General features: G+C 37.0%; 2 protein-coding genes across 2 annotated transcripts; both read right to left on the bottom strand.

Moving 5' to 3' along the window:
• Positions 1-4,535: 4,535 nt before the first annotated feature.
• Positions 4,536-12,970, bottom strand: LOC311075725 (uncharacterized protein). The gene is made up of 18 exons (XM_084103288.1): positions 12,781-12,970; positions 11,491-11,566; positions 11,255-11,384; positions 10,884-10,952; positions 10,047-10,439; positions 9,815-9,916; positions 9,502-9,734; positions 8,991-9,169; positions 8,642-8,735; positions 8,040-8,166; positions 7,739-7,950; positions 7,398-7,515; positions 7,217-7,308; positions 7,020-7,137; positions 5,750-5,854; positions 5,456-5,641; positions 5,189-5,368; positions 4,536-5,018 (listed from the first exon to the last, which is right to left on the bottom strand). The coding sequence occupies exons 1-18, from the start codon at positions 12,849-12,851 to the stop codon at positions 4,768-4,770; spliced, it is 2,736 nt and encodes a 911-aa protein (XP_083959414.1). The 5' UTR covers positions 12,852-12,970; the 3' UTR covers positions 4,536-4,767.
• Positions 12,971-13,346: 376 nt separating this feature from the next.
• Positions 13,347-14,463, bottom strand: LOC311075727 (uncharacterized protein). The gene is made up of 4 exons (XM_084103291.1): positions 14,336-14,463; positions 14,130-14,256; positions 13,954-14,028; positions 13,347-13,832 (listed from the first exon to the last, which is right to left on the bottom strand). Exons 1-4 carry the CDS (start codon positions 14,406-14,408, stop codon positions 13,727-13,729), a joined length of 381 nt encoding a protein of 126 aa, XP_083959417.1. The 5' UTR covers positions 14,409-14,463; the 3' UTR covers positions 13,347-13,726.
• Between the last annotated feature and the right edge of the window lie 1,504 nt (positions 14,464-15,967).

The raw sequence follows: 15,967 nt of genomic DNA on the forward strand, positions 1-15,967 counted from the left end.
ATTCTGTACGACTGTAGGTGCATAAATTAATACTATACTACACCAGGAGAATAGTGATGAAATTGTTGCCTTTTGTCAGAAAAGTCTAAATAACATGTAAACTAAGTAGTTAACATGTTAAATCATTTGCTGTTAGAGCGTTCTAAATATTAAACCAAAACTTTGATGTATTGGTATTTATATGGCAATTGATTTTTAGAGGCTGGGAGGAAAAATTAAATGAAATATTTCATTATGAAATAAAAGTATGACTTAGGTTTGTCTTTTACCCTCTTCCCAAGGGCTGTAAAGAAGTCTTGGTCCATTGGCTCCCGTGTCCTTCATGGTAACATCAGCTTTCTTGTTTACTTGTTGACTTGTGAGTTGTCCTTAAAGGGACAGTTAACCTAATTAAGAAGCCTGTCTGATTTACCATGAATTGAGAGTTATTTAAGTTTATGTAATAAGCGCCTGGACCACTGTTACATTTCTTTTTGGAAAGTCAGACGGGCTGCTTAATTCGGATGAACTAAGACCTCTCCACATGTGGCATCTGTTTTTGCCTACAGAGAGATTAAGCTACACAACTACAACATACATGTACAGTTTAAAATGTCATTACAAAGTGACAATAATATAATTTGGATATAAATATACATTCTCTTCTGCTTTCTCCACCCCATTCTGTCTGGGAAATTTGTAAAGCCTATCATGGTTTATAAACCATGTCAGAGGCTATCCTTATATTTAACCTATTTCAGAAATTGAATGCATAATTTCTTTACGTTTTATTTTGCCATTTTTTCAGCCAAAAGGCCTGGCCCCCATCTTGGGAACCACAGGAGAACATCAGAATGACTGTGTCATAAAGGAAGGTCTACTAAAAATACTGTTGTCACATTGATGGTGCAAAGAAACAAATGTTCTGAAACAAATGTTGTGTCCATTAAACTGGGCCATGTGGACAACAATAAAGTTGTATTGCATAGAATTAATTACATAAATGTTGTAAATTAAGTAGTATTTGTTTATAAATCTGTTTCATTATTTGTTCATTAGGGCTGGGTGTTGGGAAGGACCTCATCGCATCCAATATTTCCATCATCCAAAAGGCCAATCGTTTTATTGTGCAGTTTGCCTTTTTCACAACCTTTCACCCAGAAAATCTAGTTTGCATTGTCTGGCATTTCCTATGAGCATTTCACAATAAAAGTTCTGTTGCGAGTTTTGTTGTTGTTTGTCCCTCTCTGAAAACATGGAATTGACATTGTTACTGGAGTACTTGAGGGGGTGTATAAATATCTTTCATTTTGTCCTATAACAAAGTTTAATTTTCACCTTTTTCTGGCCGCATATTTCAAGCTAGTTAATAAAGCACAAGCACACCTGCATGTACAATAGTAACCCCAAAAATGTTTAAATACCAAAATAATAGAACATTACACACAAATTGGTATCCCCCTTTATTCATATTGAGCAAAACATATGAAATAACACTTATTTTTAACATTTACTGTCTTTTAACATGGAGGCAAACCATGCTGGGAACTAGAAGTCTTTTGGAACCACTGATTGTAACTCATTCCGTGAATGGGTGTATATATGTGTGTATAATACACATTCACATTTATGGGAACAGATATGTGCAATGTACACAATAGATAAAGCTCATAGACTGTAAAAAAAAAAAAAAATAGATAAAACTGCGAAAATTACATGTAATGATATTTTTGTTTGCATTTATAAATATTTAATATGTATCAATATATATATATATAGCCATACATGGTCAATGCATATTGCAGTGTATTGACAAATATAACGTTAAGCACTAACGTTAGTTTCGCATATGTAACGTTATATGAAATATAAGTTATATTAATATATTATAATATTTTGCAGTATATTCCAATATATTTTTGTTCCGTAAGGGTAACCTTTTTAATCCTTGTAGTACTCAAGGTATATAGCCAGCTTTGGTGTTAAGAATAACCTTACAGTTGCATTTTGTTTTCATAATCTTCGCTCAGTGAATGCATTATCTTATGCTCTGGTTGTATCTTTAGTTCGTTGCTATGGTAGTAGCTTGCATTACGTACTTCCGCCCGGAAGTATTTTCTTCACAGACACCCGCTTTTTTAATGATATCTTCAACATTTCTCCACAGAAAAACAAATTGATAACTCAAAAATACGTTATGTTCATTTTAAGGCTATCGCTTTTAATAAGTTCTCCTTGGAAAAAAACTTTTTTTCTTCAGTTTTTGGCAGCATAAGGTTACGGAAGTGCAATTATGTTGTGGGCGGAGTTTCCGCGTTCCTGTTTTGGCTAAAATATCTGAAATAAACCAACATATCTACTTTTTGTTAACATAGATCATCTAGATGCAGTGTAATTACTAGTTTGACTGTAGTAGGTATTTAATATATTCAGCAGATATATCTTTTTACAACCCTAATTTACAACCCTACTTTGCAGACCAGAAGAACTACAACTGTAGTGCCTATTTGTATCAAGCTGCATGGTGTGGATATAAGGGAATTGTAGTTTTTAAAACATTAGTGTTTTTCTTTCAATTGGAGGTTGTAAACAGTGAGTTGGGAGTACAGTGGGGGGTTTAGTGGGATGGTAAACACATCTATGTAATGAGATTTTAAATATCTAATTGTTAAATAGGGTCAAATTAATTAACCCATATTTTATCCATATTTGGTTAACTGCCCCCATATTTTGGTTAACTGCCCCCTATACTCATGTCAAGAGCTCTCTATAACAGTTGGTCCCATATCTGTAGCCCCTTTTGTTGCTGAATTATAAGCCTTTAAACATGCACCGAGGTGACGTTTCAAAGGTCTGTGTTTCAAAGCAGGAGCCATGTAGAATCTTCATACTAACATATGTTACTCTCCAGGTCACGGCCTTTCCAACGATGTATTTGGTTCAGCTATACAACAAAGTTTTCATTTTCTCTTTTCACGGACACAAGCCATCTCAGGTCTAGTTTCAGGGAGCACGTAGACTCAATATAGCTTTTTGTTTGTTTCTGACTGTGTAAACAGATTTACACACACACACACACACACACACACACACACACACAAGCATGCACGCACACACACACACACACACACACACACACACACACACACACACACACGTTTGTATCTATATTTGTGAGGACATTCATTGACACAATGCAATCTCTAGATCCTTACCCTAACCTTACCCATCACAACTAAGTGTCTGACCTGAACCCTGACCCTAAACCTGCCCAAATAAAATCCTCATTATAACCTGATCCCTAAAACCAGCTCTTGACCCTCAAACTTTGCTCACAAAGATAGTTGTAAAAGTACACGCACACACGGCTTATATGAATATCTATTTATGCTAATGCTGCTATGATGGTTAAAAAAAAACGCACACTAAAAGACCATGGTCTATGATGGGTAGTCATCTCTGCTTGTACTTGTAAAAATATTATTGGTATTTAAAAACAAGAGTTCATTACACATACTGTTGGCCCTGTTGTATCCTCTGCATTTATTTCTGTTTAAAGATCTTTTAAAGATCTTTTTGATCTCTACAGAAAAGGGCAAATAGTTTTTTATTTACATTTTCTCCCTTCCAACACCTATCACAGTGAGAAACTGCAAACCCCATTTCCAGAAAAGTTAGGATATTTGTGCATCAGTGCTCATGGCATGGGTGAGAAGGTACCACTGACACAGGGGCATATATTGGGATTTTATATGCCCCTTCTGGCATGCTTTAGCTCTTCCAAACCACCTGAATGTTCCTACATGGTCTGGATTATATAATGTAGTAGCCTCAATATCTCTGTTTATAAAGTTTCCTACATATCTCTGAAGATGACACTGTTATGAACAGTCTCCACATCTTATATGTTGCTTGCTCCTTACCATGGGATGAGTTGATAATCAGATGAATATGGTCATGACATTTACTTTGCATGGCCTCAGATCACTGAGTTTCTTAAAATGATATTCCAAGTTGGGCTGTTGCTAAAAGGTAAATTGCATAACTGATTATATTGCCATGTTGTTTGTATTCAAAGCAATCTGACCCAACCCTGCTAACCGATCATATGTATAACATGTGGTTAATTATATGGTTGATATATATATATATTTAGACAATAACTACAATGGTTTTACATAGTCAATATTGAAGTATATTACACTGCCATTAACTATCAGTGTAAAGTATGTAGACCTAAGTTTCATATATCTATCTTAATATGTGACCTGGTGTGACTGTGACCTCTAATGTTCAAAATGTTGGCAGTTTAGGTTGAATCTGAAAGCTCCCAGCTCTCTCTTTTTGTAAGGGTTGATGTGTGATGAGCCAAAGTCAACTCAATAGTCTGATGACAAATCAAATTTGTATTTCTGTTTCCGTACATACAGTATATATACAGGTATCAGCAAATATTTACAGACATTATCAGTTCACACACACACACACACACACACACACACACACACACACACACACACACACACACACACACACACACACACACACACACACACACACACACACACACACACACACACACACACACACACACACACACACACACTCTGAGAGCATATGTAGCAAAATACGGATAACTGCAGAAACAAACAACTGATGAGTCACTGTCACTTTCAATCTAACTCACTTACAAAAACAGGATCTTTTGTCAAGACTTTAGAAACCTTTTCAAGTCATCAAAGTACAAGTCAAAGCAAAAGGGATTACAACTGTGACTTGAGTCCTAAGTCAAGTGACTTGAGTCCCCAGCTCATCATCATCATCATCATCATCATCATCATCATCAGAGCTGAGGTCACGTTGCCAGTCCATTTCCTCCATTTCCCCTTCATCTTCTTCCACCAGCCTAGGAGTTGGTTCGAGAATGCCTCTGTATGTGCATGCTACAGTCTGCTGCTTGAGTCTAAGGTTATACAGTCTTCTCTTAAGTAGACTGATGAGGCCCTTGGATGCCTCCTCTGTGAATCCATTGGGATAGCCTAAAAGTTCACACATGAAGAGTAATGGAATTACCATCACACTAAACATTTTATCAGAGAGAGCTTATGTTAGAACAAATGTTAAATACAAAGTCAAATTGGAAAATAATAATTGGATAAAATAATCTTTGAAGTCCATGTATCCTTAGTTCTTGAGCCAATACACTTACTTCCTGTTTTTATGCAATCTGAAATGGTGGCTATCAGTGTCTGGACCTTTGCAATCGAGTCCTTAAGGTACTGACAGTGCTGCATCATCTCCTTCACAAGGATCTGCTTCTCTTCTGTCAGTCGTGAGACCAGCATTAGTTGGTCAAAAAGCTTCTTCTTGGTGAGAATGTCTATACCGTCTGAAGGAATGAAAAGATTATACATTAATAAACTAATTTGATGATGATACATTTAAATAAACACAAAGTTAAATATTAATACAAAACCTGTGTTCTGTTCCTGCCAAGGCCAGATCATGCTCTCTGCAGCTTTGTTGGAGAGTTTATGCACAACTGATTGTGTGTCCACAGGATCACCATCAGGTTGTTTGTTGTATCTCTGGATCTCATCTAGCAAGCGCTTCTTTTCTTGGGCAATCTTCTGAGTAATCTTCTGACGCCTTTTGTTGCGATCTGTAATAAGAGCAAAAAACAATGGTATTACAAAAGAGCTGCCATGACATTTAATGAACAGAAACAATATAACTTGCATCTACATCACTTACATTTACTAATACATACCATTCTGTCTATAAAGGTAGTGTTTCTTCTGACAAATGCTCACAAAGAGTGTGTCGATGGAGATCTGCAAACCACGAGCATCAACAGAACTGGCTGCTGCATTTCCTAAATTCAAGTTAAGAAGAAAGAGAAAAGTTTCAAACATTTAAGTTTGACAGTGTGCAACAAACACACTTTAGGACAATGTTTAATTTGGACAGAAATGTCTATCTCGTATGTTTTTCTCATACCGTACTGGACACTGACTGCATGTTTCAGCAAGAATTAGGGACCAAGCAACATAGGCCAAGAGGCATAGGCATCTAATCTGTGTGATATCTTTATTATCATCACTTTTCAAGAGTGTGTTTATGAGAGTCCATAGTCCACAGTCTTTCTTTATGAAAGTCATTGATGGGGGATTATGTCCCCTATCCATTCCACACATCGAATTTGGTGACCCCATGACCTTTATTGTAGCTCCACCAATAGGCCAAACTTTCAAAGATGAAAAAAACCCTGATATCCTCTGAACTGACAGAAGTAACACGTGGTGCTCTTGCGGATTAAGAAAAAAAGTCAAATCCTTAGGTTCATAGCTTCTCATTGGAAACAGAAACTAGATCTGTAGAAAACTGAGATACTTGCACCAATAATGAGAACCAACAAGTGTCTTTTGAAAATATCAGAATTACAAGTGGAGCATGCATGAATGCTGCAAACATGGAGCCTTAAGGCTGATTTATACTTCTGTGTCGGACCTACGCTGGAGCCACTACACTACAGACTACGCGTCGGTTTTCATATATACTTCTGCGTCGTTGTCCGTGTTGACGCACAAGTACACTTGCAGAGGGAGCATGTGAAACCAGAGGGAGCGGTCCTAGCAGACCAATCACAGCGCTTGCGTTCGCGTAGAGTTGACGTGTTGTTACATTTTTGTAGAGTTGCACGTCAGGGTACGCACACTACACACAGCCTACGACGTTGCTACGGCGGGAGTTCGACGCAGAAGTATAAATTGGGCTTTACTGGCACATTTTGCTTGGTCTGTCATTTCCTACCTCAAATAATATTGTTCCATTTTGGTCTGATTTGCATGAACATGCACCAATCATTCTGTTTTCATTGCTAAGATGTTTACTTTCTTTAAGTCAAAATACTAATTGAAGACTTATGACTTGCAAATAGTGCCCATCCCCACATCATAATTGAACATTAAGCTACAGCTACATGCATTACAACTAAATTACTCCAACACTGTTCATGTATAAAACAACATTGCCCTTACCGCTACTGGCCCACTGCTTGACATCAACAACCCACTGCTTTAGCATGTCATCACTGCAATGCAACTGGTCCTGCATCTTCTTCAGGCTCTCTGTTGCATCTAATGTGTTTTCTGCTGTCTACAAAACAGCAACACACAACACACTGTCATTTCATAAAATACCAAAAAGTATGTTCCTGCCTGATACACGAACATACCTTTTTGAATCTGGAAGACAAGGCAATGTGGAGGCCGTCCTCTTTACGTTGATTCCACCCAATAGCATGGACAGTAAGCATATCAGTTCTTACTGTAAAGAACAATAGAAAAATCACAATAAATTGTAAAATGTTAATGTGTACATTTGCAGGGGAGCAGGGGGCAAAGAAGCTTACAAACCTGACTTGGACATGTACTTTGTCGTCAGGGCACATCGGGAGAGAAAACTATTCACTTGCTCTACTTCTTCGCCAAGAGTGGTTCCAGCACCTTCCTGGTTCCTTGCATTCCACATAATCTACAGGAAGCAGTGGACTTGTTAAACAGGGTGGACAACAGGGTGATCAATATTGATGCAAATCCCAAGGTCACCAGCTGTACAGGAAAGCACATAGGGGCTCATGTACAAATCAAAACACACTCCTGGGATGTTGTTTGGGTCACAACATCATTCATTGTGGTACTTTACGTTAATTGTTGGATACATCACTCTGAAATGTAAAAGTAGTTAAAAGCATCACCTCGCATTTTGTATTGTGGGCTTTGGCATGCATCACGGACAAGCAATGTTTCATTTTCTTAAGAGGTTGAAGATGAGTCAGGGCCTCTGACACCTTCTCAAGGTATGGCACATAACGGCAGGTCACATCCATGGCCAAAAATGCAGCAGCCTGGAACTCTTTTTGGAGAAACATTGGATATGCAAAGATTTCTCCTCTATACATATTCAGACCTTTTGGAAAAATGAAATGATGAAGAATAGGCTTCAGATGTTTCATCTACAAATATTTTTCATTGCAATTTATCAAGACCAATACCAACCTTTGAGGAGGAATCCATGCCTGCATACAGCAATTTCCACACCTTCTTCATCCAACTTGTTGGCCTGCTTTGATGTCTCTCTTGCTGCTGTCCAGTGGGAGTCCCCACACATCGCTCTTCCTGCCGTCTACCAAAGTAAAAAGTTAAATAGCAGGGCTGCACACTCACACACACCAACAATTACAGTCTGATTAGATTTTGTCTTTGATTGCCTGACCCATCTTCCATCTGCAACACCCTGGAGTATAACAAACCAATTGAAATTATTTGCCATTTAGCATGCAGGAGGATAATTGCAATAGACTCTAACTTTGTCAGAAATTGTGTCAGATATACTGTATGTGCGGCAACCAATACTATAGATATACTGTGCCCTCTGGATTAGAATCTAGTTGTATTTTTTCATCCAGCTCTGCAACTTCACTCTTTGTGAAAGTCCGATTTCATCGCTAACATCAGCAACCTACCATTGCCATCTCAACACCTGATCAAAGATTCCCTCATCTGAACACCTAATAAGACTACAGTGTTTCCAACTTTACTTCCAATTAGTTATAAAATAAGCCAGAGATACCCGCTGCTCAGCCTGATTGAAAACTTACACTCTTGACAGCCCCCCGGACTTCCTCAACAAAACTGGACACCTCAGAGTCTTGGGATAAAAACACTCCATCAAAGAACCCTGGCTCTTCACTCCTACAACAAAATGTATTCTGGATAACCACTGTAGTAAGAAGTTTTACATAATAATAATAAATTATAATAATTGTATTTATATGACACTTTTTTTAGAAACAAGGTTACAAAGTCTAACATGGACATTATATTCAACAGCTACAGTATCAACAGCTTAATTTTAAATAAAATGAGAACTATATTATTATTATAATGTTAATAGCAAGTACATACATTAACTACATTGGCTGTTTTTAATATGTACACAAAACTCACTGGTTTGCTTTCTGGAACCTGTAGAGTTTTCTGTTGCCATCCACTGAAACAGCCACCATTTCAGGACTACAGGCTGGACAGACAAATGGCTCCTTTTCCAGAAGTTGGTCCTCTTCAGAGTTGCAGTACACAAATTGCAGAAAGCTCCTCTGAAAAGCATCTGCATTCACTTTGCCAGTCTGAAAAACAATTTATAGAACAACTTTAAATGACAATGAACTATAAGGTCACCCCATTTATGTTTTGTCAATGTACCTTTTCAAACCCAAAAAAAGGATGCAATTGGCAATGCTGTCTAATATGGTCTTCAGTTCAGTTAATTTCAGTAACCTGAAATATTACAGCCACTTGTGGAACTTGACTTCATATGTGGGTATATTTGAATTTGCGCCCTGTTTGGACTCGAACACCCTTTTTGCCATACTGTCTAGCCTTACAGCTACTTATAATAACTTATAACCTCGTTATAATAACGAATGCATTTGTCTTTCAGCTTCAAATTTTCACTCACTCTTCCAAACCGCTTTGTTCTCTGGTCCAACATTGCTGTGAAGGCTTTCACTGACATTCCTGGAGCTGTTGTCTTCATAGCTTCAAAGGAATGGAACAGATCTTGGTGGAAAAGTGTCTGTGCTTGCATGGTAGCGGGCCAGTAACCACTCCTTACAAAGTCACTGACTTCTGGAGCCCATTGCTTATTGCAATGTTTGCATGTTAGCACCGGAACGTGAAGATTATAACGGCCTGAGAGCACATGAAAGACAAATAACTAACAAGGAACTAAAGTAATGTTAGATAAACAATATTTTTTTACCCAATCCTACCATTTATGGAAACCAGTATGATGGATCTACCAACAGAGATTGCAACATCTCCAGTGTCACAGGAGCATATATTTTGAGGAAAGGCTGCTGGCAGCAAACAATCTGAAAGAGCAAAGGACAATCAGGATGACATTAAAGAATGTTTGGATTGTTAGCAAGTACTTGGAAAACATAATGAATTATGTTGTGTGTTGATGAAAAACTGCAAATCAACTGAAAGAGAGACACCAACCTTGTTCACAGATGATGTACTTATCATCATGGAGTTTCACAAACTCTGTTGGGGGAATGTATTTATAAAAGCCATACATGGTGGTCTGCCTACTGTGCAGAGTGTGGCGTTTATGTACCAGTTGATCACAGTCTGCACAAAACCACTCTGAGGGCAAACATTCCATGCAACGGATGATGGCTTCTGTCACGTGACAGTGGTTGCACTTTATCTGGACAATGTTCTCAGCTGACAACAAGTTATGAATGTTTTGTGGCCTCGCCTGTTGCCAGCATCGTTGGACCCCTTTCTGTCTTTGACACCAACTGGACAAAGATGGCTGCTGAGCAAAATCTTGCCCATCAATGCTCTCTGAATCCCGTAGAAGGTCCTCAAGCCTCTGCATATTAAAATCTTCAGAGAGAGAAAGAGAAAAATAAAAACAGTCCAGTGATAGCAGAGAAGGCAGAGGGTGAAAGGATCGTTTGAAATGAGCAATCAAATCCATGACCCTTAAGATTCTGTGTAGGTGCTGGCTGTCAGTAGTGTTGCCCACTTAATTGTGAAACTAAACAACAACCATGTGATTTTTCTGAGAAACAGTGATGCTATTGTCTAAAGTGTTCCTATTTCTGTCATGTTGACAGGGCTTGATGCACCAAATTGTGGTAACTCTAATATTTGAGGCATGTTAGGGGACTGTGGAAAAAGCATTTAGAAAAGGAACATCGTTAGATGAGTTACTAAACATAGCAAAAGATCATGTATAACGAGGCTTCCTTTTTACGTAACTCCTTGTTTTCATTTGAAGCATAACATATTATGAAAAGTGTTTTTTAAAGTAGTTTTTCTACTTACCAGGATCTTGGTAGCTAGTACATGAAGCTGTGATGGTGGAACTAGCACATGCAGAAGTACCGGTACCAACTGTTTGAAAGTAAAAATAATATAAACCCCATTAGAATTCTTATTAGAGTACAATTCTTTCAAACTCTTTGCCAGATGTACAAAAATAAAAGCTGAAACCTTTGGCAAACTTGCAACATGGAAACTATCAAACCTATGTACTATCTATGTACTACTATCAAACCATAATTTACATTATGAATGTGCAAGCATACAGAATATTGAGTAACAACAGCATTATCAAACCAGCACCTACTCTAAATCACACATCATCACTCTCCATTTGAAGTATTTGACATAAATTAGATAAGATGTACACTAACCAGCAGATGAAGCTTTTTTCCTCCGCTTGCTGGTGGTCACACGCTGCCCATCACAGTCCCTCTTCCACCAGGTCACTTTAGATTGTCCTGTGACTTCAGCCTTCTGAGTTTGTAACTCTGTGTTACGTTTCTTTATGCACATGTAATGAAAAGTAGATGGGTGAATTTGAAACATAGGCATTAACTAACTGGAGTTAATTAATTACACATTTGTGTATAACAAGTATGAAACTTGCCTGTATCTCTTCAACAAATGCATCCCCAAGCTGAAGAACAGCTTCTAGTTTGTTCTTATTTCCTCTTGACATTGTACTTAAACCAAAAATAAAGGTGTCAGTTAGATCTGAGATCTGCCTGCAACTCAAACTTGCTGACTATTATAATTGAATGGAAAGTTTGGACCACATCAGTGATATGAGGGTAAAGGTTAAAAAGTTTAATTTTCCGGTAGAGGATAGTGGTGTCTGACTATTTGCAGGAGAATGCAGATTTTCATTTCAACCTGGTTGTAACTATAATGATATTTCTGTATTCAATTGTTTATTTTACCAAGGCCACACTCACAGACAAAGGGTCTAGTCTAAATCTTGCTTAATTTTCCTTTACATTTAATCATGTGATGCTTTTATCTAATGCCACTTACAAATGAAGAGAGCAATAGAAGTAGGGCTGTGAAATGATTAATCACATCCAAAATAAAAGTTTGTGTTCACATAATATATGTGTGTAGTGTGCAGAATTATTTTGTATATATAAATACACACACATGCATGTAAATATTTAAGAAAAAAATATTTATATATAAAATATTTATTTATAATACAAATTATATATATATATATATATATATATATATATATATATATATATATATATATATGCAAATATTTCTTAAATATATACATGCATGTGTGTGTATTTATATATATACAAAATAATTATGGACAGTGATTAATCATTTCACAGCCCTAAATAGAAGCAACCAAACCAACAATGTGCAATTTAGGTAAAATGCACTTTATATGATGACATTAGAAATCAAATATCTTGGGGAGAGGAGTCTAATCCAACCCTACAGAATCATGCATCTGCAAAGCAACTAGTAATGTCTGCGCGTGCCTGAATTATTCCATGCGCACTAATTAGTCCACATTATTAATATTGACCCCTAGGGGGTTCCGTAGGCTTAGGCTAACCATGCCACTTTAGCTAAAAACTTTAGCAAACACTAATTCACTCTGTTGATTTGTAGTGCTGTCATCAGCCATGTCAAAACATGATTAAAAACACTTTTTTATTTCTTTCAAACTGCAACATGCATACAGCAGAAGTTAGCTTAGGCTAATGTCAATGGTAGGATACCAGCTGTGCTAACGGAGCAGCCCACGGTTCCACTAACAACTAATTTTAACGCATTACGCTGCCATTTTGACGCGACCCATGTAACAGAAACACTGAAATAATTAAAATAATACAGTTAACACCGTGATCTCATTACAAAAAAAAGGATTGCTGCCCTTACTTACCTGTTTGAAGGTGTAACGATTACGATACGCGCATCAGGTGCAGGCGAACTGAGCCTCGTTGGTGACGTCATTGCAGTTGAAGGTGATGCGTGGTATTTAGACGCATCTGCTCTCCACCGAAGTTAATGGGAAGGATTGGCGTATCATATGCACGCAAAATTGGATTTTGGCGTATTCATTGCACGCAATTTGAAAGTGTAAAGTCGTGTTATTTATACGCAGACTGATGAGAACGGGTTGGGCAACCTCGAGTCAGGGGGGAGGGGGAGGGGATACACCGCTCTACAGTAATTTGAAAGTGATTGCAGTACCAGTTTTGGCCACAATCTTACATACGGCTCCTTTAAATGAACATATATGAATATGTGAAGATATACCAACTTATTCATGCTAATTAACATTTGATTAGTGATGAAATTTACAAAAGTAGTATGGGAATGATACATACATAGTCATCAACCAACTGCTAATGTAAGAATAAAGATGCTAAAGAGAAAAGGTGTCATCGTTTCTGACAGAGACCTCTTGCACACATTCAGAAACATCAACCACAAGCAAAACCAGTTGTTGCTGATCATAGTTTATTTGTAGTTTCAGATTGCACTCGTTCATTTGCATAATCAACACAAAAAATTTCCAGGTTTGTTTTCAAACAAATCAGTCTTAATTTCACTCAGACTTGCGTCATCCTTCTTAACACAGTTCATCACAAGTACATTGAGCGAAATATATTTCAATGTGAAATATAAAATATAAGCTAATCATTTATTTAAACACATTTGTTCTAAAACAGTTTCACTATAATTCAGTTTCTAAATAATTTAAAAAAATTAAGAACTGTCTCTGCAAAATCTGCAAAATCTCTTAAACTTTAGAAATGTTTTTAAAACAAGTAACTACTTGTAGATGTGTTCTCATTATGAGTTTGCTTTTAGACATTCATGATTCATGATCTGTCAGTTGATTGGGAAGATCCTCCCACAGGAGTGAGTTTACTGATAGATGATGCTGGTGGTGGCGTGGAAGTCAGGCTTTTGTTTCTTTGAGCTCTTCTGTAAAACAAACACAATTTGAATACAAGAATACTACTGTATACTAAACATGCAACACTTTATAAGATTATGTTGTTACAAATTCAGGTATGTTTCACCACACTTGTTGGATTTAACTTACAAAAGCTTCCTAGCTTCCTCCCTCACCCATTGTTGTCTCCGATCAAGACAGAACTCTCCTCGTTCAGTCTTAAAGCTGTTAAAGAGAATGAAAAAGTTAAAACAGAAATCTAGCATCAGATGCTGTTGATCTCTAATCATGACATGTTTTCTTTAGAGAAGAACTGGGATTCTTACACGACGGCCTTCACACATGGAAGAGTTTGGTTTGAAACCAGCCTGAAACTGATGATAGGATCAGTCAACTTTGTTTTGGAGACGACAGTACAGCAGTTGATCACCTTCTGATGATCACCTGCTGAGGCTGAAGAACAAGGTACACCTCAATATTCTGCACCATTCCATCAGATATAATAATATACAAACAGTTTCAAGCACTTTACCTGTTATAGTCCAGATCACAGATGCAAAAACCACAACAGCCAAACTCCTCATGAGGATCCTTTGTGTCTCCATTGTCACAGTCGATCTTCAACTTTCACTGCTTGTGTCTGAGAGAATATATTCAAGACTCTCACAAGTTCACCTTAAATAGTCAATAAAGCGGAACTTAAACTGCATGGGCTACACATCCTGTCCGTTTATTTTTGTAGATGATTTCATCATTGTTCTGTTTCATCACCAACTTTGCTGTCAGTCATTTAATTGATATAAATTTAATGTATGCTGAAAAAAGGTAATCATTTTTAATATTCCAATAGATCAAGTCATTTTATCAATACAGTGTTTTTTATTTAGAGATTCAAATATATTTTATCTTGTAACATTGACCAGTTGTCCATTCAAATGAAGCAAACTAGGAAGGAAGAGCTGACGTCATACTGTTACCTCAACTAAGAGGTTTGTTGGGGAGTTTTGCTAGTCAGTGGGATGGCATGGGTCAAGTTTTTCCATTTAACAATATTCTTAGACACAGATTCTCCATAACTGTCAAATTCCTCTGAAATGCAAGACACTTTCATCCTTTATTGACTGATTTAAACACATCCACTACTGAAAAGGCCATTTTCAGAAAATAAATAAATACTAAATGAATATATTTAAGTATATAATAAAATGAACTAGATATACAGAACAAAAATGGGATATGTATATATCCATTAATATGTTTCTTTATAATTGTGTTCTTATTTAAAGGTTGTTCAAAAACTAATGATCTGCACCAGGACTGGATTTACAATAGTTTTCGGGTCAAAATCTCACTGTTTATTCTGATAAACCCAAAATAAATAAAAAATAAAAAGTTTTTTATTGATAGTTTGTATTTACCATGTAGGCAAACTATCAAAATGTATCAAATTCTCTTTTTTATCTTGCTTTCCACTGTGAAATGGGATGAGATGATTGGACACTGGCTGAAGTTATTTATCGACCACTGAGTAATATTTCCTAAATTATCATCCTTTATACACCTAGCATCATCTTTTGTGCTCATACACATTAGATTGTTTTTTTAAATGTGTCAGAATATGCTACAAGTTTAGCCAATGTAAGGACATATACTGCAACTTGAAAAATCTAACCTTGTCATCACCTGTAGCCACTGTTGTCTTCATCTCTTAGCTCTGATATTATGTTTTCGTGATCAGCCCATATGGTATCATAATTCATCATTCATTGCTGTCAGTCGTGATGGTGATTTATAACCACACATACTAGCGCTTTACCACAATGAACCACTAATACGAGAAATGCACTGTTGTATCTGTGCTACAGGTGATCATTTCAGAGAACAACAGATGCAAAGATGGACACACCACTAAGATGGTTTATATCAGCTCAGATGACTTTAATACATTGCATGAGGTTTGTTCAAAAGCTCATTATGTGGATCGGTTTATTTAATCAACATTAAAAAAAATAACAGTTGTGAATTCCACCCATACTTTGTTAAAGGCCCACTGAAGTGCCTTGAAATGCGCAGCATTATTCAATGTGTTGACTTAATTTCCACTGAAACAGGAAGAGAGGGCGAGACATATCGAACAGCTCCTCTCCTTTTTAAAAATAGCCAG

This window comes from Abramis brama (genome assembly GCF_963993115.1).
Source record: "Abramis brama genome assembly, chromosome: 24".
Classification (NCBI taxonomy): domain Eukaryota; kingdom Metazoa; phylum Chordata; class Actinopteri; order Cypriniformes; family Leuciscidae; genus Abramis; species Abramis brama.